The following is a 23,724-nucleotide window of genomic DNA, read 5'->3' as shown; positions in this document are numbered from 1 at the left end:
TCTGGAACAGCAGCCAGTATTCTTAACCCCTGAGCCATCTCTCCAGAACCATCAATGGGTTGTGAAATAATAATTTGGCTATGCAGCGCTAATTATACTATTACATTCATTCCATCTGACTCTCATAATCAGCTGTTAGGAATTTTGAGATTACTTTCTGGCTCCTGCTATTTTTGCAGTGGAGAACTTTGCTCTACAAATGCAATTAGATTTCCACGGTATTTACATATTTATTTTTATTTTGTAAGGATACTTAGTTTTGGGATGACACAGGTGCACCATACCACCTCCTCCAGGTTCATATCATGCTGGTGACCCCTCTCCTGTGATGCTAAAGTCACTGGGCCCAGGGGTCATCAGCCCCAAATCCTACCCCGTGTAGCTCTACAGTGCTTCTCTGTGTGGCGCAGCAGCCATGGTGGAGGAGGAGGAGTGGTGCCGCAGTGCCCGCCCTTCTGGCTGCTTCTGCATCTTCAGGGCTGCTGACGGCAGAGCCTTCCAGCACCACATCAGAATGACACAGATTGGGTGCAATAGGAAGACCAGCCTGGTAAATGTGAAGATCTTTATTCCCTGCAGTTAATTATTTAAGTGACAGTCGTGACTCTAAACTGAAAAGCCCTTTTCACCCACCTCTGACCCACCCCAGAGTACCTCCCTGTGTGTCTCCGGGTGACAGCCACTTTTCAGACATTGTGTCTCCTCCCACACAGAGCGCTCTGGTGAGTTCTTGACTCACTCTCTTCTTCAAAGTAGTATTGTCTGAATCCCATATCTGTCTCACAGTTAAAACTACTGTACTCCAAGTAGCATGACAGCCATTCCCAGGTATGTGCCTAACTTGCCCCTCTCAATCATGTGTGTGTGTGTGTGTGTGTGTGTGTTCCTTTTCAACCCATACTTGAGCCTTTAGGCTTTTTGCAAGTTTCTTGAATTTCTGGTTGCTTTAAGAGAAAAAATTCACAGGCCAATGAGATGTCTTAGTGGGTAAAGACACAGGAAGTGATGACCTTGTTCAATCCCTGAACTCATACTCATATAGGAGGAAGAGAAAACCAACTCTCTCTCTCTCTCTCTCTCTCTCTCTCTCTCTCTCTCTCTCTCTCTCTCTCTCTCTCTCTCCCTCTCTTCCCCCACCTTCTCTCTCTCTCTCTCACACACACACACATCAAATAAATAACTAAATGTGATTTTTGAAAATAGGTACTGAAGAGATGGCTCAGTGGCTGAGAGCACTTGTTGCTGTTTCAGAGGATCTGGGTTCAGTTTCCAGCACCTATGTGGAGGCTCACGAGCTTTAACTCCAGGTCAAGGGTATTCAACACCTTCTTCTGGCCACCAAAAGCACACTGTACACAGATATATGCCTAGGCAAAACACCCATACATATCTTGGGGCTGAAGAGATGATTCCAAGGTGAGAGAACTGGCTACTCCTGCAGAGGACCTGGGTTTGATTCCCAGCATCCGTGTGGAGGCTCACAGCCATCTATAACCCCAGTTCTAAGGGATTCGATGCTGCCTTCTGACCTCTGTGGGCACCAAACACATATGTGGTGCACACATGTATGTAGGAGAAACACCCAAATAAATTAGCTAGTTAACTAATTAATTTAAAAAGCTTGAAGAATAAATTAAGGGAATCTTAAAAAGTAGAAGTGCATGGAGTACTAAATTCCAGGGACCGGCACAATGATGGACAGGGATAATGTTGCCTAATAACGGTCATTCTGCTTAATCTTCTTATAGGCACAAAGCTACTATATTTGTAAAAATGACTCAAAGTGAACACAGCATTCAGTCCATGTGCAAACTCTGCTCATATATTCGGCAGGGAAGGTGTCCCAGCATTGTAGAGCTGAAGAAAGGCACTAGGGGCACCAGCAGGAGACTGAGGACCAGGTAGTGAGGGCACCCGCTGCCTTCTGTCTGCTCTACCCACAATGGGACACTGTGACACACGCCTTTAATTCCAGTACTTGGAGACAGGGGCAGACAGATCTCTGAGAGTTCGAGGCCAGCCTGGACTTCAGGGCAAGTTCCAAGACAGCCAGGGTTACACAGAGAAACCCTGTCTCATAAAAACAAACAAACAAACAAAAAGAACTAACGAAAGAAAAAAAAAACACCCAGAAAGAACAAAAAGAAATCAGCTTGAAGAAGCTGTTCAGAGCGATTATAGCTCATCAGAGGTGTCTCTGTCAAAGTGAGAACTGTTATCAGGATCAGAGGTGTCAGGTGAGAACTATTATCAGGATCAGAGGTGTCAGGTGAGAACTGTCATCAGGATCAGAGGCGTCGCTATCCAGGTGAGAACTGTCATCAGGATCAGAGGTGTTGCTGTCCAGGTGAGAACTGTCATCAGGATCAGAGGCGTTGCTATCCAGGTGAGAACTGTCATCAGGATCAGAGGTGTTGCTGTCCAGGTGAGAACTGTCATCAGGATCAGAGGCGTCGCTATCCAGGTGAGAACTGTTATCAGGATCAGAGGCGTCGCTGTCCAGGTGAGAACTGTTATCAGGATCAGAGGTGTTGCTGTCCAGGTGAGAACTGTCATCAGGATCAGAGGTGTTGCTGTCCAGGTGAGAACTGTCATCAGGTAGGAATTGTTGAGCGAAATCACTCGTCTGCCTCACTTTTCCAGCCCTCAACAGTAACAGCAGCACCTGCATTGTTGCCTGCTTTGTCTTCATAGTAAACACTGCACTGCTTTGTGTGTGCAATGGGAGACAGGGTTAGCTCTCTCAGGTGAATACTAAGGAATAGCAACTCCGTGATGCTGGTAAGCTTTACCTAAGTCGACAAACTCAGTCATGGCCTTCTGATGGTTTGTAGAAATGCACAAAGAAAATTTTCCAATTGCACACAGACTTCTGTTTGTATCGTCTTTGTCAACACTAGACGTGAGTCAGATTGGCTAGTATATTGCTCACACAGCTTCCTTTTCCTAATATACATATTTTATTTAGAACATCTTTTATCTCTGATCTCACTGAGTTTTCCCTGTGCACATTGCTTTTTGTAGCTTTTTCATTTTGTGTCTCTGTAGTATTATGCTTTTATCCCCTCTTTTTATCCCTGAATTCATTAATGGTGTGTGTGTGTGTGTGTGTGTGTGTATGAAGTGATGGATCTTGCTTCATTATTCCTTAAATGTGTGTAGGCAGAGTTTTTTGTTGGGTCTGTCAACTGACTCTGTCCCATCACCTGGCTTCCAAATAGCCATTCATATATTTATTATTAATTATAAGTGCTTGGTAGATAGCTCAGGCTGGTTACTAGCTAACTCTTACATTTTAAACTAACCCATATTTCTTATCTACCCTCTATCATGTGGCTATATCTTCTTACAACACAGCACTTTTATCCTGTTGTTCTCTGTGTGTCTCATGGCTCCCTTCTTCCTCCCAGCATCCTTTGTCTGGCTGTCCCACTTCTGTCCCCTGCCTAGCTCCCAGCTAATCAGCTTTGTATTAGCAATGAGAGCCACTTTCCTAGGCAGCACTGAGTGGCACACCTGCTCTCAACTACTTTCCTCCTAACTCTGAGCAGGCATACAATGACCTGGACTCTAAGTAGGTAACAGGCCAGGCATGTCAGCCCCAGTCATTTGGGTACGATTCTGTAGACGAAGACTGCTTGTTCATTTCCCAGCTGCCCAGACCAAAATAATCACACAGAAACTATATTAATTACAACACTATTGGGCCAATGGTTCAAGCGTATTTCTAGCTAGTGCTTATATCTTAAATTATCTCATTTCTTTTTTTTTATGAAAGTAAAATGACCTTTATTGAAGAACACACACACAAGAACTCCTGAGAAAATGGGAATATGGAAGAGAACAGCAGAAGGAGGGGGGGAGGGAAGAAGGGAAGGCAGGAAGAGAACACGAGGGAATGCGATGGGGAAGGACAGAGAGGGAGAGCAAGGAAAGAGATAGCTTGATTGAGAGAGCCATCTTGCTCAGCCTAAGAGCCATGTGCCAGACGTCGCTGACTCCCATGGGAAGCCTCACTCTCTCTGAGGGGTGAATGGGGGTGGTGAGTGGAAGGTGGGGGGAGCGTCAGGAGGGAAGGGAGAGGGAACTGGGATTGGTAGTAAAATGATAAAAGATTATTTTAAAAAATAAATAAAAAAAGAAAGAAAACAGCCTGATCTACATAGTGAGTTCCAAGACAGCCAGGGTTACATAGAGAGACTTTAAAATATAAAACACAGGGTCTGGAGAGATGGCTCAGTGGTTAAGAGCACTGCCTGCTCTTCCAGAGGTCCTGAGTTCAATTCCCAGCAACCACATGGTGGCTCACAACCATCTGTAATGAGATCTGGTGCCCTCTTCTGGCCTTCAGGCATATGTCTATACACTGTATACACAATAAATAAATAAATATTTAAAAAAGAAAAAAATATATATAAAACACAAAATAAAAAAATTGAACCAGTTCCAAGATAACCAGAATATTCTCCCTGCACCATATCCTTGGCTTTGTGCTTCCAGGTTTTCCTAGATTTCCTGTAGATTTTGCCACATCCGTAGATTTTGAGGTAGAGTTGGAGGTGAAGAAAACTCACCTGTAGGTTAGCATCGTAGGTTGAGGTGATGGGGAAGTTGGGTAGGACCACCTCACTGACATGCACTGCCAAAACTGCTTAGATTGGATTGTCCACCCTAGTGAGCATGCTTGGGTAGAACTGGCCCAGCAAAGGGGGTCTTTCCTTCACTTTCTACCTGTGTTTTTTTAAGAACATAAAAGAGGTCAAGACTCAATGGTGATGTTTTTGGTCGAGAAATTAATACATAAGCAACGATTATACCAAGAAAGACCTGGATAAATTCACACTGCCCCTACCCCCCAGCAGGAAGAAATAGAGCCAAAAATCTAAGCAGGGAGAGAAGAATCAGAAACCTAGGATTAGCCGGTTCAGTTTCAGGAACTAGCTGAAGATAAAGTTATATTGTAATCTTGAGTATTATCTTGAGAAACAGGGAGTTGCCCCCTTGTGATCATCATTAGTATTTTCGGAATTTTCTGTGACACCCTCCCTACCCCTTTCGGATTACCCCTTCCCCCCCCCCCGGGGTACTCGGGGTCAAACTCCTCCCCTGCATGGGTTATGAGTTTCGGCCCCAGTGCACTGGTACCTGTCAATAACCTCGTGTGCTTGCAGCAAGGATGGTCTCTCGTGAGTTCCTGGGGGGTCCTGTTATCCCAAGACTTGAGTGAGAATCTCCCCACCCTGGGGGGGTCTTTCAATTCCAGAACCACTCCTTCCATTGCAAACCTCTTAATTTTGTCCTTGACCCTGCAGGACTCAGACTTGGCGTGCTCAATAGAGGTCTGAGTCTTGGTAGTTTACCCTAACACAATACCTGGTTCCAAAAAAGACCACAAATTGAGACCACCCAGACACCACCCAGGAACAGACCATCCAAAGGAAATTCCTAACATTCCAACCATTGTAGACAGGATCACCTGCCAACACACACCCATCACTTTTCACCAGGACACCCCTAGACAAATGTTAGCCAATCAGGGGTCCTGAACCTTAGAAATCCCTCACCCCAACCTCTGCTATGATAAAAACCTCACCCCAAGTGATCTCAGGGCTCTCTGATCACTCCAATATATTGGACACATGGAGAGTCTGAGTTTGAACTTAAATAAAAATAAAGGTTCTTTGTTTTTGCATACAGGATCTGGTCTCCTACTTGGCATTTTGGGGACTCTGTGATCTGGGCATAACCGGCCCCATTGGACTCCTCCTTTCCTCCTGAACCCAATCTGATCTGATTGGTTTCTGAAGTCACCAGAGAGGCAAGGACACTGTGAAAAGTAGCTCAATGCCATGCTACCTTGGTAAAGCTGGTAGTTGTCTTCTGGTGGTGTTTGGCCTCATCCCTCCAGCCCCTCTGGGAATACCAGACCTGAGCTGATCATTTTCCCTAAGGAGCAACTTGTCCATAATGGGTCTAAGGACTGCTGACTTTGCTGAAGTGTACATTAGGACGGTCAGTATGCATAGGCAATGTCAGAATTCCTTCCCTGGGGAGAAGTAAACAATGTCTACCCCATTCTCTCAGGGTCCCAACAACAAAGTGGAGTTTCACCTTGTTCAACCTGGGGACCCAGTTAGTTTAGTGAGCAAGGGGCTAGAGGAGCCCTGGGACCTACGGCAGACAAGCTGGAGTGTTCACGCAGCATGAATGGATAGAGCTCTCTCTTCAGCTAACTTCTTCCCCAGTCTGAAAGCACATGGGGACAAGAACTCCTCACCCCACTCCCATCCATATGCCATGAAGAACAAATCACTTACAAACAACTGGGTGAGGGCCTGGTGCCCACAGCTACATTTACATACACACACCTCCCAGCCCCATCCCTCCTAGCAATCCTGACACTGCTTTAGGGGCTGCAGGAGCTCCCTTTGGTCTTAAAGCTCTGATCGCATTCCTGTAGTCTGTCCTCAGAGGAAAGAACAAGACTGTCTGGTGGCACATGCCTATAATCCCAGCATTTGGGGGACAGGGGCAGAAGATCCAAAACAGTCCTGGCCAGCCAGGGCTAGAGTTGAAGGAACACTAGCCCACAGGGGCATGTGGCTCTGGCAGGTCTCACCCTCCTCTCATTCCCTCTGCCTTGCTAAAAGCCATTAGATGGCGTTCCCAAAGCTACCCACCAAGGGCTGTTCCTTTATTTGGCCAGTCCTTCCTCCTGAGACCGACTACCAAATTCCAGTTATCAACCTACTGAAGTCCAGCGATCAGAAGCTCCTTTTGGCTCACCTAATTAACATGCCCAATTAAAATTAAACACCTCATCCTAACACGGAGCATCCCCCTTTACTTTTATTTATTTTATTTATTTTTTATTTTTATTTTTTTCTTAAAGCTTTTACTTTGAGACATCATGGAAATAAACCACACAGGGACACATGGAAAAGACATGATCACAGAACAATGTTAACACGAAAACATCAATGACTGTCAGCTAACGTTGAAGCTGAAGTTCTGGGAGTTTGACATGATTCAGGGGCTGAAAGAACAGATCAGTATTCCTCTCCTTCCTTACCCTCTCCTTCAACAGAATCCACACCAACCTCCTCATAATCCTTCTCCAGGGCAGCCATGTCTTCACGGGCCTCAGAGAACTCCCCCTCCTCCATGCCCTCACCCACATACCAGTACACAAGGGCACGCTTGGCATACATCAGATCAAATTTGGGATCTAGGTATGTGGGTACCAGTGCGAACTTCATTAATAACCGTGGGCTCCAGGTCTTCGAACACTGCCTGGGGCACATGCTTGCCAGCGCCTGTCTCACTGAAGGTGTTGAAGGAGTCGTCTCCTCCCCCAATGGTCTTGTCACTTGGCATCTGGCCATCAGGCCAGATACCATGTTCCAGGCAGTAGAGTTCCCAGCATACATTGCTGATCTGGACACCAGCCTGGACCGTGGATGGAGATGCACTCACGCACGGTGGCTACGGGTTAGAAAGCGAGGGTGACAGAGCAGACACCGGGTCCCGGTTACCGTTCCCGACAGCTAAGAGTCGAGGTAAATAACGCAATGAGGCCCCCCTTTACTTTTATAAACCGCCATTTGCCCACTTGCCACATCTGTTCTCCCTATCCAGAGACAGTCCTTTGTCCCACCCCCACCCAGACAGAACAAATACCCCCTCCCATTTCCCTTGCTCCCTTCCCCTCCTCCCTGGTCCTCACCGCCACACCAAAGCCTTTTCTTTTTTTTTTTTTTCTTTTCTTTTCTTTTTTTTTTTTTTTTTTCCGAGACAGGGTTTTGGAACTAGCTCTGTAGACCAGGCTGGTCTCGAACTCACAGAGATCCGCCTGCCTCTGCCTCCCGAGTGCTGGGATTAAAGGCTGCGCCACCATCGCCCGGCTACCAAAGCCTTTTCTAAAGCAGACCTCCCTCTGCTCTTCTCTTTGCTGCTGTTGCTGCCAGAGTCAGGAGGGAGCCACTTTAGCTTTTCTTCCTTGTTTAATAAAGGATCTCTCTGTGAAAAGAGGTGTTTGGGTGTGGTTTGCGCCTCATCCGGGATCTGGGAGTGTAATGAGCATGGAAGCAGATTCCTCCGAATAAATAAATAAAGGGGAATCTGTAGTGTAGATAGAGCAGGAAATTTATAGAATAAGAATGAATGTAACTTGGTGTAATGTAAAAGCATTTCTTCTTGTGTGGGGTATGGAAAATTACTAAGGTGAAATATTGGGAGATCATTTGCCCGTTTGAAGGCTGCCACACCCATCTGGCCCTGCCAGATGTGGGGGGCTGCACCCAGCAACCGTGGTAACGAAATAATCTTGCCACACAAGAGGTTCCCCCACCCTTCTGTGGCCAGTCGATACTGATAACCTAGGACACCTGGTTATCGGAAGGATCAAACGAGGGGCAATTTTGAACTGGCATAAAAGAGGTGGCTGAAGCAGGGCAGTTATCTCACTTCTCACAATGGCTCTGGCACCAGGCCTCCGTGGAAAGAGAGATCCTCCTAGCCTGCCTCCCGAAAAGCAGCAATACTGAATGCCTTGCCTAAACATTTAATGCTCTGTCTCCCGAGCACAGAGTTTTGTCTCCCGAAAACAGACATTTAACACCTTGCATCCCGAATGCAAATCCTCATTCCATGAGAGTGGACATTGAAGGTCTGTCTCCCGAGAACAGACTAGATACTCTGCCTTTCAGAATGCTTTGCCATCCCGAAAGCAAAGCTTTGTTTTCTGAGCAGACAGAACGCTTTGCCATCCCGAGAGCAAAGCTTCATCTTCGAGAGTGGAGAACTAAAAGCCTTGTCTCCCGAGACTCGGTCGCCCAAAAGCCGAGTCCAAGGCACTACCAGATACCAGCCTGGAACATCAGGACCTTATCTCCCGAGTGCAGACTACAGGGTCAAGAGTCAATCTTCGCTACCCAGCCCCCAGTGCGGACAAGAGCCCAGCCTGAAAAAATTCAAAAAAGCCCTTTTTAAGCCAGGGAATATCAGGTCGTATGATGCTATTTCATGTGTGTATAAGATGTTAAGAGAAGAGCATAGATGTGTTAATACATATGTTAATGTGTGAAATGTTAAGAGATATTTTATGGATAATTGATCAGATTAGGAAATAATGGATAAGCTAAGGTTAAGGAGTGTTTTATAGATAATTAATGGATAAGTTGTATTAAGGTTATAGATAATTAATGGATAAGTTGTATTAAGGTTATAGATAAGTAATGGCTGAGTTGTATTAAGGTTAAGATAAGTTAGATTAAGGTTATGAATTGGTTTTATGTATTAGGTTTAGTAGGATTGATAATTGTGATATTGAATTGCCTGTGTATTGCCCATTATCAATCCCCCATGCCTACTGAGATTGTAACCCCCATTGATGCATTGGATATTGAAGTTGCTAGTAAAGAATCATCATAAAAACAATTCTCTTGCTTGGTCTGGCTACTCATCACTCTCTGGGGAGAAGGGCACAGAGTCCTCATAGATATTACTCGAAAAGAACCTGGAGCTGAAGTCCCCCAGCTCGTAACAGGGAGAAAGCCCCTGCTGGGCGGTGTCCTCGTCGTCGTCGTCGTCCCCCGGCCCCCCTCAAGAGTGGCTTAGCCCTGGAGAGACTTTCACCACCTCTCAGTTTATTCTCACAGTTCTCTTCACTCTCTGACTGACCTCTCCGCATTTTCTGCTCCCCGGCCTGTTCTACATTGTTTCTGCACTAATTTTTGTTTCTTTGTTTTGTTTTTAAACTCTAAGTGAGGATACATGTTTTTCTACAGGGAACCATAACATCTCCAGGATGGTGTACAGAAAGGTTCATTTCAGACCTTTAATGATTCCCATGGCTTCGCTTCCCGCCTCCATGGCAATAACCCTTTCTAGTTTTCAAATTTTAGAAAATCAGAAGAAAAAAAAGCCCTAAGTCCGTGTGAAAATACAGAGAAAGTTTAGAACTATGAAACATCAGTCTCTTAGACACGTGTACATCGCAGAGAATAATCCCCTGACGCTGTGAGGCAGCTTCAGACTTTTCGTCTGTGGCATTCCACGTGACCCATGCATGTACGGAAAAGAGCACTCTGACGGTGACTTCCGTCTAACTGGAATACGGACGTGGCCATGACAATGTCTTGTGGGGGAAAGGAACCAGAATGTACACCGCTATGACTATCAGCAAAGCATAGCCTCCCGAGAGCTGCTGGGCAAGACAACTCCGGTAACTGCCATGCGCAATACCGACTTCCGCTGGGGCGGGGTCAGGCTGAGGTGTGGCCAGAGGCGTTCTGGAGCACCTACTTCCGCTTAGTTCTTCACGTGGTTCGGTATTGGTGTTGTTATCGTTACCGGGACGCCGTGGGAGTTCGGATTCCGACCCTGGGGAATCCTCAGTCCGCGGGCGGAAGTCGCTGCCGGGCGGGCAGTGCGCACAGCTCGCTCTGCGGTGCCGTGAGGTGAGTGGCTGCGGGGCAGGGCGGATGCTGTGCTGCCTGCCGAGCGCTGGTCTGTGCCCAGCGACGGGTGCAGAAGCTGCATGCGGATGCCGTGGTTGGGCTGGGCGTCCTGTGGGAGTAGGGAGAGCGGGATTGCTGAGGGAGGCGATGGAGCCTGGGGCTGGTGTGTGTCTGTGAAGGCGATGGCATCGACTTCTGGACTGCGAGTGTTTGCATGGCCGTGACTTGAGGCTTGAGTCTGCCTGCGAGAGGAGAAAAAGATGGAAAATGAGTTTATTCACACTTTACACCCTACACCCGGGCCGCAGCATCTTCGGCCTGCCCACGCCTACGCCGTGTCAGGATTGAAAGAAGGGATGGGGCAGTCCGCGCGAGGTCGTAGCTGCGGGCTCTAGGGAGTGGAACTGGGTGCAGGTGCTGGGAACCAGGGCTTCGGGCCATTTCTCTACCTCCATTACATTTCCTATATGGAGGTGCTGAGAAAGAAAAAATTTAAAACGTACTAATTCCTGTGACCAGTTTGAATATTGGGGCCCTGAAGGTGTGTGCTAGCCTGTCTTTGGGACCCCGTGGACTTGGCTACGATCTGTGAGCAGCAGTTGAGCAGCGTGGTGCTGTAAATATGGGTTAGGCTAAGTGCTTGGCCCCCTACAGCCCCAGCAGGTTGACGGTGCCCCTATTGGTTGAAAGCAGAGAGAGGAGGGGAAGTTTCTTCAAATCAGCCACATGGGGCAGAAGTGGTAAAGAACCCAGGGACCCCAGTCAGTCGTTGTGACACAGAGGTTTGGGATTGCTGGTCAAGAGGTTCGCCTAATAAAGTTATCTGGCAGGGTGTGATGGCTTCTGGCTTTTACCCTTACGAGGTGGTACCTAGCCTTCGGAGATGGTACCAGTGGGATCCCAGAAGACGGAGGCTGCTTAGTGTAGCAGAAGGGCCTCATAGCCCACATCCTCCTTTAGATGCTGCATGTGTACTTAAATGATTAAGAAGTCTTGGTCATGGTGTATGTGGTCCCGCAGAAAGTTAATCTGGTCCTTGTGCTAGGCCCAAGGGCACCAATCTTTTTCCTCCTGGGTGTTTATTTCTACTGTGAAGCCTCATCCTGGTGCCTAATGGTCCTCCTCTGGGAGTGGTCTGTTCTCAGGGGCTTTACAGTTTCTGGAATTGAAGACCAATGCATTTAGAAAAATCTTTGAGCCTTCAATCCTGAAGGGGGGATGTGTCGATCCCATCAGGTGAGAATGTAACACCACTTCTACAATTTTGAGCCAAATTTGAAGCAAGCTCGATTTTTATTGGAGTGCACCCAAAAACTGACTGTGCCTGCCTGCTAAGCCAGGTTAGGGAGAGCGGCTCCAAGTCCGTTCCTTGGGGCTTTTAAGGTGTAAAATTGTGAGTGGTTGTAAGGCAAGTTTATTTTATTTCATCTTTGTTTGTTTCAAGGCAGAGGTACTCTGTGTAGCCATAGCTGTCCTGGAAAACTGTAGACCACATAGATGAGTTCACAGAGATCGCCTTCCTCTGCCTCTGCAGTTCTGGGATTAAAGGTGTGCACCACCACAGCCTGCCTTGCAAAGCAGATTTACCTAAAACAATGGGGTAGTGAGGAAGTAGAGAAAAATCTCAAACAGTAGCCCTCACCCAGTGGTCACAAGGGATCAGGGAGGGTTCTGGGGCTGCGTGTTACCAAAACCAAGTCAAGGTCATGAGTTGGGGCAGGTCAGGTTCCTGGAAACAGACAGAAACCTATTTTTAACAATACAGCCCTTGCCTTCAAAATGGAGTGAGGCAGGTTCCTCAGATGGTGTAGGTTGGGTAGAGACAGCCAAGCAGAAGTCTAAACCACCAGACAGGCCTCAAACTTGGCAGTGATTCTCCTGCTTCTGCCTCCAAGTGTAGGTTACAGAAGTGTCATGTAAATTGAAGTGCCCAGAGAATTAAAACCTTCTTTTGCCTAATTGGCTAAGTAATCATGAGGAGGACACAGTTGTGGAGATCTTACCCCTCCCACTGCCACTTTCATTCTTCCCATCCCCCATGCTCATCTCTAGATGTCACGCCCCTGTTATTATATTGCTGGTAGACATACGACCTCCTTGTGAGTGCGGGTTGCTGTTAGTCTTTTCTACTCTGAATATCTAGGGGTCTGGGGTTTGTTTTGTCTTTTGAGGAGGTTAGGTAGCAGGCAGTAGCAGGGGTCTAATGTTTTTGTCCATGTGTAGCTGGAGTAAGCTGATTCAGGGTGCTTTGAGTTTGAAGATGAACTATCAGATTTACTTTCTTAGGAGGTATCTTTTGGAGTATGTCCTCTGGCCCTGAGCAAGTAAAACTTAATGCCCTGTCTTTGCCTGGACGCCTTTTGAAAACACATTGGGCTTAAGGAGTGTCTGGAGTTTCCCATCTTTGACTGCACAAAGAGCAGGTCGGACTCCAGGGCCAAGGTCTCTGTTCCTCTCGCAAGCTTTCCTTGCTGTGTCCCCGTGATTGTCCTTCTTCTAGGGATGGTGTGAGCCATCGGGGAGACTACAGTTGAGAGTACTGAGCAAACATAAAATAAAACTGAGTTGACACTTGCTGATTTTTAGTCAATTATTTTCAACTTTTAATAGCATGATGTGTGCCTGTTTGGGGACTGTGCCCATGGGTACAGATGCATGTGGAAGCCCTTGCTTGAGTTACAGGTGGTCTGAGCCCCTGATGTGGGTGCTGGGAATCAACTTGGTTCAGACATGTAAAACAGCATGCTTAAAGAATAAGTATGGGCTAAAAAAGAAAATGTTGGGCAGGACAAATAAAGGAACAGCTGGCATTCTCTGCAGAGCTTAAACTAAATGACATGTTGGAGGTAGGACAGAATGCCGTTAAGCAGAAAGAGTCTTCTTTTGCCTCTATTTTCTTCTCTGCCAGGCAGGTGCTAGGACTTGATTCCCAAATCCTATGAACACTGCACCTTTCTTTGGAAAGCTCACATCGCTTAGTGTCTTCTCATACTAAAGGGTGGGAAACCTGCACCGAATTCTTTGTAACCAGAGTTCAAAATCATTGTCTTTTGTTTGTTTCCTGGATCTTCATAAAGTTAAAAGTTAGGCTAGGTGTGGTGGTGGATGCCCTTAACCCCAGCACTCAGGAGGCAGAGGCAGGTGAATCTCTGCCGAGGCCAGCCTGGTCTACAGAGTGAACTGTTGGGTAGTCAGGGTTACACAGAGAAACCCTGCTCAAAAAAAAAAAAAAAGAAAAGAAAAGAAAAGGGAAAAATAAGAGTCGGGCTTTCACTACTCTGCAGTGTCTATATGATGCCTGTTGGATAGGGCAAATGTTGTATGAGTGACCCACGGTCACTGACTTTCCAGGACTTTGTCTTTGTAGCTCCATGGGTCATGCCAAGTCATTCACGCTGCTGATTTTCTAGCACAGCACAGCTGAGTTCTGCATGTCAGCTCTACTCAGAGGCTCCACATGCTCACCCGAATCCTGAGGCGATCCGAGACCCAGAGGAGACAGCACAGAGGACATGTCTACTGACGGGGGTTTCTGCCAGAAGCCCCAGAGACTGGAAGCGGAGGAGCAGTATGGATTGTGTGAGGTGAGGAGAGGCGCCCCAGGTTCTGTCCTCCAGAACTGGGGGTAGACATTGGCAGTACCAGAAGTGAGCTCCGTTTCTGAGGTGACCCTGAGTCTCCATCTAAGTGAAGCCCAGAGGATGGAAACCCTAGCATTTCCTCATTATTTCCTGACATGCCCAGTGTGCTGCTTCTCGGGCTCAGGTTTGTCTGCTCGTCCATGACCTCCTGGGGAGTCCTGTTTCTAGTCCACCCAGATTGAGGGGACTGGCAGGACAAAGAAGTAGGTACCTCCAAGTCTAGCTTGGTGAACCAGCGCTCCTTTGGCTTAATCATGGTATTGCAGGTGAGTGGCTGCCAGGTGGTTTGTGAAGCTGGACCTCCAAATCACCCCCGCCCGGTTGTGTCCAGCGATGGGTTTGGATGCATGTAGGCCTCGCCAGAGCCCACTGTTGCTCCCCAAATTCGCATGGGTCTTCCTGCCGCTACACTTTCACCCTGTCCTACCGCAAGCATCTGATTGACAGTTTGAGCTGTGTGCTCTACAGAGCATGGCAGCCACTGCTGAATCTGCCCTCCCACCAGTTTCTCTGTGCACCTTTGTAAAACGCCCCGTTTTAGCCCTCGCTGAGTCCTTACATTTGTTGTTTTGCCAATCCGAGTCTTCCCAAGAGTAGAAGCTCATACTGTAGCAGTGAGCCCCAGGAACCCTACACAACTCTAGACAAGCATAACATGGCTTACTAGCTGTCATCCTGCTTATATTTGGTGGAGAAATTCTATCCTCTGTGGGGTTGGATGAGACGTAGTATACAATACATGGCAGGGTATTTTTATATACCGTCTTTAGGCCTGAACATAAAAATTAAATCTTTTTTTTTTTTTTTTTTTGTAGAAAGTTTAATGGTACTTCCTGGGGAGCGGAAATCATTAAAGACTCATGGCTACTTACTGTATCTTTTTTTTAAATTTATTTATTTATTATGTATACAGTATTCTGCCTATATATATCCTATAGGCCAGTAGAGGGCATCAGATCTCATTACAGATGGTTGTGAGCCACCAGGTGGTTGCTGGGAATTGAACTCAGGACCTCTGGTAGAGCAGTCAGTGCTCTTAACCTCCGAGCCACCTCTCCAGCCCCTTATTGTGTCTTTCTGTTGTGTAGAGATTGGTGTCCTTTGAGGATGTGACTGTGGACTTCAGCCAGGAGGAGTGGCAGCACCTGGACTTTGCCCAGCGACGCCTGTACCAGGATGTGATGCTGGAGATCTACAGCCACCTCTTGGCAGTGGGTGAGCACAGCTGGGCTGGGGATCCAGGGCGGTCTGTGTAAAACTTGGTGGAATATCAGAAATCTGTGATGATTTCTGTTTTGTCCTTACTTCACTCTTGAGCACCTTTTTATGTGTTATTTAATGTTGACTTTTACAGTTAACCAGTACAGAGTTCATTGGATACCCTCTAAGACCTACGAAGATGCAACAGATCCAGTAGCCTTGCAACTCATAGGGTATCCCAGGCCAGAGGCCATCCTCAGGATGAAGAACGCTGATTTCCCACATCAGAGGTGTCTGTGTCAAGGTGAGTGACTGTCACCTGGTAGACAGGTGAGAGGTGTCATCAGCCTATTGACTTACTCATCCCCTAGTAGGGTCGGTCACCTAGGGTTTCATAGGAAACACTGTACATTTTGTTACGAGCATTTGCAGGGACAGAAAGGTGCTTACTGGATATTTGCATTCTAATGGTCTGTACAAATTCACAGTCCGTGTTTGGAGAGCATGAGACAAACCACGCATGGATTTCTGTTTGTGCATCCTAGTTGTCAACAGTTGACGTTATCAGCGTGGTTAATATATTGCTTGTGTAATGAGTAAAACAAATGTTCCTTGTTTTAGTTTTTAAATTTTGAGTGTGTGTGTGTGTGTGTGTTAGAAAAGGCCAAAGAGTGCTAGAGTTACAGGTGGTTATGAGCACCCATGAAGATGCGGGGAGCTGAACTCTGGTCCTCTGGAAGAGGAGTAAGCGCTCGGAACCCCTGAGCCATCTCTCCAGGCCCTCCTGTGATATCTTTTCGTAATTAATTTAGAGTATCTCATTATATCTGTCATGGAAAGGCATTGCTATGTATATATTATTTTTTGTGAGTTTTATCATTGTGTGGTAAAACTCCTAATTCTTTTACACTATTTATCCCTTCCTTACTGTCTTTTTTCATCCTGGATCTTCTTTGGTATCCACCTAACTGTGGCACCATCGTAATCCTATTTCATATGTCCCCATGTAATCATTTCTTACTATTATATGTTTATGTTCCTGGGCGTGCACATGCTACTCACCCCTGTGGAGGTCTGAGGACAACTCGCAGGGAGTCACTTCTCTCCTAGGGATCAGGCTTGATTGACAGCAAGCACCTTTCCCCACTCAGCCATCTTGTGGGCCTGGCCATACTTCTTATAGGAATTGCCTTCTAAGCCATTCTGACCTCTCAGTCCTCCTGTGGCTATTTTTGTCAAGTTGATACAACATAGAATCACCTGGAAAGAGTCTTGATGAGTTGTCTAGGTTGGCCTGTGGCCTTGTCTCTGGGGAATTCCGTTATTTGATGTGGGAATACCCAGTTCTGTGGGCAGCACCGTTCCTGGAACTGGGTCATAGAATGTGCCAAGTAATAGCTATGCCTGTGTTCAGTCTTTCTTGTCTGTCATATGACCCATTTCCTCGGCTTCCCGCAACCTTGAAGTCCCTGAAATGGTGGGCTGTAAGCTGGAATGGTAAGGTGAAGTAAGTCTTTCTCCCCTTACATTGCCATGTGTCGAGTGTTTTTATCACTGCTACAGAAATGAAACCAGGACACATTTGACTTGTGATTTCTGAGTTGCCTCTGTGGTCTCTGTGTGTAGTGAGCCTCCTGCCATGTCTAGCTGTCTAGAGGACTGGTCCTGTGACTGACCCCTTCCTTAGTTTTGAAACATGGGAAACTGGGGTCATCCTCATCCACGTTAGAAAGTGGAATTTCTGTTTCTGGGCTCTTGTCCTTGAGTTTATTACTTCACAGTTCCTGCTCATTTCTACTTTCTAGTACACAGTTTACATGACCTTTTAATTCTGCTGAGATCAGTACAAACTAATTCCCTGTTTCCTTATTTAGACTTTTTGTCCTGTTGAGATTTTTGGGTTTCACTTTCAGTTAACATTCTCTTGGCAGTTTCTCTTATAGCAAACGTTTCTGTTTTCTTTCTCTTCTTCCTAATAGATTTGACGCAAATATCCAACTATTGTGTAAGATGTAGACCCCACTAGCTCTTTCAGTGGCTGTGTATTTGCAATTTGCAAATGACCCTGAGTGTTTTCCTCACATGCGCTCTGAGCCAGGTATAGACAGGTCTCTGTTAATGTCTGCTCTGCTGGTGTTCCCCATTGCTTATAATCTGTTGATTGGTTTGTCATCTCCATTTTGTTTTGTTGTTGTTTCAGAAATAAGCCTTGTGGGCAGCAGTTTAGCAAATTAAAAAAAAAAAACTGTATGTCTTGAATTTCCAAAACTAAGCAGAAGATACCGTTTCCCCTAATTTAGGAGATTTTCCAGTGTCTGCTAAAGTAAACGGAAGGAAGCAGACGGTAGTGGACGCTGTGGACAACAGCAGGAGAACCAGGACGATATCCTTAGAACCTTTGTCCTGCATGTGCAAGGGAGGCTGCTTGAAATGCAGCCATCAGCATGGGGACGCAGAGAATAACTGCTCTTGGGGGTCACCCCAAATCTGAGATGACATGGGAGTTGATTTTGAGGGCACTTGTGCTGGTTATTCATGAAGTAATTTTGAATTGGAATAAAGAACCAGACAAAGCAACCTAGTTGAGTTAAAGCAGTGGTTCCCAACCTTCCTACTGCTGTGACCCTTTAATGCAGTTCCTCATGTCATGGTGACCCCAACCAGGAAATTGTTTATGTTGCTACTTCATAACTGTAATTTTGCTACTGTTATGAATCATAATGTAAACATCTGATATGTAGGCTATCTGACATATGACCCCTGTGGAATGGTCATTCAACCTCTCCCCCACAAGGAGAACCCACGTGAGAACTGCTGAGTGAGAGGATGCTCAAGTCAGGAGTAATTGACTGTTTTATGTTGAGGTTGTTGAGATATAGTGGAGAAATAAAATATATTTTTAAAGATGTATTTATTTTTATTTTATATGTATGAGTGCTTTGCCTGCATGTAGCCTGTGTACCACGTGTGTGGCCTGGTGCTTGCAGAGCCATAAGAGAGTGCTGAATCCCTTAGAACTGGAGTTACGGATGGTTGTGAGTGGTCGTGTGGGTGCTGGGAACCAAACTCAGATCTTCTGCAAGATCAGCAAGTGCTCTTAACTGCTAAGCCATCTTTTCAGCCCAATATTGGCAATTTATGGAGAAACTTTTGAGAATCCCTGTGCTACAGAGTTTGTAATATTCCAGATCGATGCTGAAGGGCTGACAATATAGTATCAAGGAAAAGTAAGGACAGTAGTGTGTAAAGTTTGTCTTTAAGAATTTGTTGCCCCCACACTAAGGCCTGGAAATGAGAGGACAATAGTCATTTTCTAGGTCTACCAGCCAGTCTAGCCAAAATAGTGTCTTCCACATTCAGTGAGCACGTCTCAAAGAACATCTGGTAGTTGTAGCTAGTAGATGAAGCAGTGAGTAACATGATTGCTCTGTGATGGTAAGGACCTGAGTTTGGGTTCCTAGCTGCCATATAAAAGCCTGTGTGTAGCCAGTCCAGCTGAAATAGTGAGCTCTCGACTCAACGAGACACCCTGCCTCAAAAAAGAAAGAAAAGAAAGAAAGAAAGAGAGAGAGAGAGAGAGAGAGAGAGAGAAAGAAAGAGAGAAAGAAGAAAGAACACTAGAGAGAGATTTAAAGTTGATCTCCAGCTTCTACGTGCGCATGCAAAGACGAGCACAGATAGCGCATGTGCAGTCTGCTTCTGCCTCCACGAGTGTATACACAGTCGCACAGGAGACACGCACACACATGCAGTCTGCTTCTGCCTCCACGAGTGTACACACAGTCACATAGGAAACACGCACACACATGCAGTCTGCTTCTGCCTCCACAAGTGTACACATAGTCACACAGGAAACATGCACACGCGTGGGCAGTCTGGGCAGGTGGCGCGGCTGATAGAGAGCTTGCTATGCAAGCATGCGGATCCAGGTCCGGTCCCTAACATGCGCATCAGAAACTGACTCCTGTAACCCAGTGCTGGGTCGGCGAGGCAAGAGGACCCTTGAGGCTTTCTTGCATCCATTTCTAGCTGAACTGGCAATTTCCAGATTCAGTGGCAGACCTTGTCTCAGAAAATAAGGTTGAAAGTGATTGAAGAAGACACTCAATCTTTGGCCTCCGTATGCATGAGTAAAGATGTACACCTGTGCACACAAACACATTAAACAGATAAATAAGATACAAAACAAAAATTTGGGGGTGTAAAGTTCAGGAGAAGGGCTTGTGGAGCATGGGTGAAGTGTGTAGCTAATCCTTGCCAACAGAGGGAAAGAAAAAAATGTTACAAAAAAATTTAACCAGATGAGAAAATGGTCAGAGGCTTTTCTCGAGCTAATGGAGGCCTCTGCTGACAACCCTTTCTTCTGAGGTTGGCTGTCGTTGACAGTGCCAGCAGCAGCCGGGCCTGTAGCAGCCGGGCCTGCTTCCTCCCCTTGTTTATCCTTCTGTGTCTATAGCACGGGCCTCCTGCGTAAGTTGATTGTCTTTCACCAAACCAGGTCTTCCCGACAAATTATCTACTGCCTGCTGCTTCCGTTTCCTCATGAGGAAGACAGAGAGTATAGGTGCAGATGCCTTGTGGGGTGGTAGTGAGGATTAAAAGAGCTCGCGTATTCACTTCATAGTGTCAGCTGTTCTAGGTTGCACGAGTCGGTCAGAGAAAGAGGTCACTCAAGATAAAATTCTAGGGCCTGTGTGGCAGTAGGAAAGCTCAGCCTCTGATGAACTGATTCATATTTACTGATTGTTACACAGAGTTGTTTTTCGGGTGAAGTGTTTCCTCGTGCCAAGGTTCCTAATCTACTCTCTGTTTCTCCTAAGGAAATTGTCACACCCCTGCTCCCTTAGTCCTTATTGTGTACCCTTTGCAGTACCCAGTAATCTAAATGCCTCAGGCGTGCCAGAAGCATCTTGTGACCAAAGTCATGCAAAGGCTGTAACATCCTCTCAGAAAAACAATTCCACAAATCATGGAAAACAACTACTATTTTCCACAATAATTCTTGAAGGTCAAAGTTCTTCTAGAAAACAACTGTTCACTCTAGTGCTTGCCCTAGATAGTGACTCTACTGGATGCGTACAACACACGCAGGTGCCGTGTTACATCAGGGTTGGGGCGTTACAAGGGCCATGATAGCCTTTCTCACCATTGTCTCCATCTTCAGCGTCGTTACTACCTGGCAGAGACTTCTTTTGGTTCAGGCTGATTCCTTCCCCAGCATGCTCACTGTGTCTGCTCCTTCATCTCTTTTCTTCACAGGGGAATCAGAGCGTGACTCGGCTCATCAAATTTGTGCGAAAGCTGCTTTTCCAAATGATTTCTCTGAAGAAGTCCATAAATGTGGTGCATATTGTTCCATTATAGAGGAGCTCTGGCAGGATGGGGACCCTACGAGGACGGATCAGCCAAACCAGAGCCCACTCTTGAGTTCCGCTGCTTTCTTCACCCAGAGACCACTGATGCGTGACGAGACTTACGAGTGTGAGGCGCCCGGGGGGTCCGTTCCTTTAGATCTCCACCTTATTTCCACGCAGGAGAGACTTCCAGAGTGTTGCTCATTTGAGAAACCTTTGCAGCCTAACCCTAACCTTGAAGCACACAGTGGATGTCAAGGCAGTACCACCAGGCAGCCCGATGGCATTGTCGAATCCTGTCCGCTCTTCACGCGAAGCCCGCCTAATGCTCTGTGTGCAGCTCCTGACAGAGAGGAGAAAACATGGAAAGGAAAGGTTCTCAGCCCAAAGCCACCACGCAGGAAGCATGGCGTTCTTCCTCAGGACGAGCCAGTCGGATACACCGGATGTGGGAAGGGCTTCCCGGCCAGGCCAGCTTTGTGCCCGCAGCAAGTGGCTCTCACTAGTGGGACACCTTTTATTTGTCACAGATGTGGGAAATCCTTCCTCCAAAACTCTGAGTTGAGCTCTTGCCCAGGAACGAACCGAGGAGAGACACCTTCTGAATGTCCTGACTGTCTGAAACCACTCACAAGGATATCCAACCTGCAGGTGCACGAGGAAGTCCACACAAAGAAGCCTTACAAATGCCACGACTGTGGGAAATCATTCAGCTATGCATCCCACCTAAAGGTGCACCTTCGAATACACACAGGTGAGAGACCATATGTATGTTCTGACTGTGGGAAAGCCTTCAGCCAAAAGTCGGTCCTCACCACACACCAGAGAATTCACACCGGGGAGAAGCCTTACACGTGCAGCCACTGCGGAAAATTGTTTGTTTATGCATCAGATCTGAAGAAGCACAGCCGGTTTCACACAGGGGAGAAGCCTTACGAATGCCCCGACTGTGGGAAGCTGTTCAGTAATAAATCCCACCTGCCTGTGCATCATCGAATTCACACTGGTGAGAAACCATACAAATGCTGTGACTGTGGGAAGTCCTTCAGAAGGAAATCCCACCTTAAAGTACATCACCGGACACACACTGGCGAGAAACCCTACATATGCTCCGACTGTGGGAAAGCCTTCAGCCACAGCTCAGTTCTCAGTACACATCAGAGAATTCACACTGGGGAGAGGCCTTACGCATGCAGCGACTGTGGGAAAGCCATGTCATCTAAAGCCCAACTGAACGAGCATCAGAGAATCCACACGGGTGAGAAGCCATACGTGTGCACTGAGTGTGGGAAGGCCTTCAGCGGCAGGTCTTCCTTACAGGCACATCAGAGAACTCACAGGAGTGAAAAACCCTTTCTCTGTCACCAGTGTGGGAAAGGCTTCCTGCGCAGGTCACAGTTGTCATCTCACCAACAAACTCACACTGCTGAGAACCCTTAGTGCTGTGTGTGTGTGTGTGTGCAGTTGTTCTGTCTCCACGCCAGCCGAAGGCTATCACCACATGGAAATGGAAGAAAACATTGCCAGTGATGGACTAGGAAAGTTCTCAACAACTGAAGGTCCATCTATTTCATTCTGTGCAGAGACCTGAAATGGGTTCCAATGCACAAAGTCCTTCAGACGCTAGTCAGATTTCAGTAGACCCAGGGACTCCTACCTCACCCTGTTCTTACAGATACTGTGTTCTTGTGGAAGACTTTCCCACAAAATTAAATCCTTTTCCATGGTTGGTTTTGTTTTAATTTTTTTAAAAAACTTTTTGCTTATTCTTTGTAGACAGACTTTTCTTTTGGGGCCACCAGCTCACAAAAAAAAAAATGACACAGAGACTTTTTATTATGAAAGCTTGGCCGATAGCTTGGATTTGTTTCTAATTAGCTCTTGTAATTTAGATTAACCCATTGACATTAGTTTACTTTCTGCCTCATGGCTTTATTACCTCATCTCCATAATGCCCATCTTGCTGGCTCTGTGTCTGGCTGGCGATGTCACCATCTTCCCAGCATCCGCTGTTCCCTGAAATCTTGTCTAGCTATTGGCCTGCTGTGGGACAATGGTTTGTACCCTGTCAATTGTATTTTAATAAAACGCTGATTGGCCAGTAGCCAGGCAGGAAGTATAGGTGGGGACAACCAGACAGGAAGTAGAGGCGGGTCAATGAGAACAGGAGAATTCTGGGAAATAGGAAGTCCTAGTCTGCAGTCATGACCCAGCCTCAAGGAAGCAAGATGTGACTGCCTAACCAAAAAAAGTACCAAATCATATGGCTAACATAAACAAGAATAACGGGCTAATATAAGTTATAAGAGTTAATAAGAAATATGAGCTACTAGGCCCAATCAGTTTATAACTAATGTAGACCTCTGTGTGATTTCTTTGGGACTGAATGACTCAGAACCAGGCAGGACAGAAAACCTCAGCCAACATTGGCTATTCAGCTTTTTATTAAACCAGTCACAGTGTAAAAAAGTTCTTTGTGTCTTTCGCATCATGCATCTCAATCCTGTTCTTTTCTCATCCCTTTGTATCTACTCTCCGCTCTTGCAAACCACCCTGAAGAGAAAAAGAAAAACCAGTCTTGTCATGGAAGCTGTAGTGTGACTCAGTGAGTCATGCAATAAACCCTTTTGTCCATATATCTTTACTTGCAAGGGTTCAAAGCCTTTGGTTTCTGCTAACCTATAGATGGTTGGCACTCCTCTCAGATATCCTGTTGCCCTGTGTCATGGAGACCCTTCAGCTTTGGGTTTTATCCATGTTTTTAATTTAAATAAAGACACCTAATTATAGCTGTGCATTGCTTATTTTAAATATGCAAATTATACCCAAGGAAAAAAGAATGAAGGATTGTAAGGAGAAGTACAAATATCAATATGCATGCATTGCTGTGTGTATGCATGCCTTTGGGTACACTTGTCTGTGGGTCTTGTGTACTATGAGAAATCTTACCTTGAGAAGACAAGTCTCTACCTCCTCCCAAGTTCTCCCCCGAAGCCCAACTTAGGGAATTGGTGAGTTTATTAGACATACTTACAGAGCATGAGGGATGCTTTCAGGAGCTTTGGATCC

At 46.4% G+C, this 23,724-nt stretch overlaps 1 protein-coding gene across 7 annotated transcripts in view; it reads left to right on the top strand.

Annotated features, from left to right (window-relative positions):
* The window catches only part of LOC126488055 (zinc finger protein 175-like), a 62,028-nt gene extending 38,584 nt beyond the window's left edge, over positions 1 to 23,444 (top strand). For 2 of the 7 annotated variants that reach the window (XM_050121246.1, XM_050121243.1), the window contains 3 exons: positions 15,190 to 15,316; positions 15,456 to 15,605; positions 20,561 to 23,444. In XM_050121246.1, coding sequence (XP_049977203.1) covers positions 15,190 to 15,316; positions 15,456 to 15,605; positions 20,561 to 22,095 — 1,812 coding nt within the window. In that variant the 3' untranslated portion in view covers positions 22,096 to 23,444. Of the gene's footprint in view, positions 1 to 449; positions 551 to 10,310; positions 10,461 to 13,827; positions 14,045 to 15,189; positions 15,317 to 15,455; positions 15,606 to 20,560 lie in introns of those variants that run through there. The other 5 variants (XM_050121247.1, XM_050121242.1, XM_050121248.1 and 2 more) reach the window with 4 other exon arrangements.
* The last annotated feature ends 280 nt before the right edge of the window (positions 23,445 to 23,724 follow it).

The sequence above is a fragment of the Alexandromys fortis genome, unplaced genomic scaffold, assembly GCF_014885135.2.
Source record: "Alexandromys fortis isolate MF-2015 unplaced genomic scaffold, M_Fortis_MF-2015_v1.1 scaffold_161, whole genome shotgun sequence".
NCBI lineage: Eukaryota > Metazoa > Chordata > Mammalia > Rodentia > Cricetidae > Alexandromys > Alexandromys fortis.
Note: the sequence above shows the minus strand (reverse complement) of the source record. Positions and strands in the feature narration are given on the sequence as shown.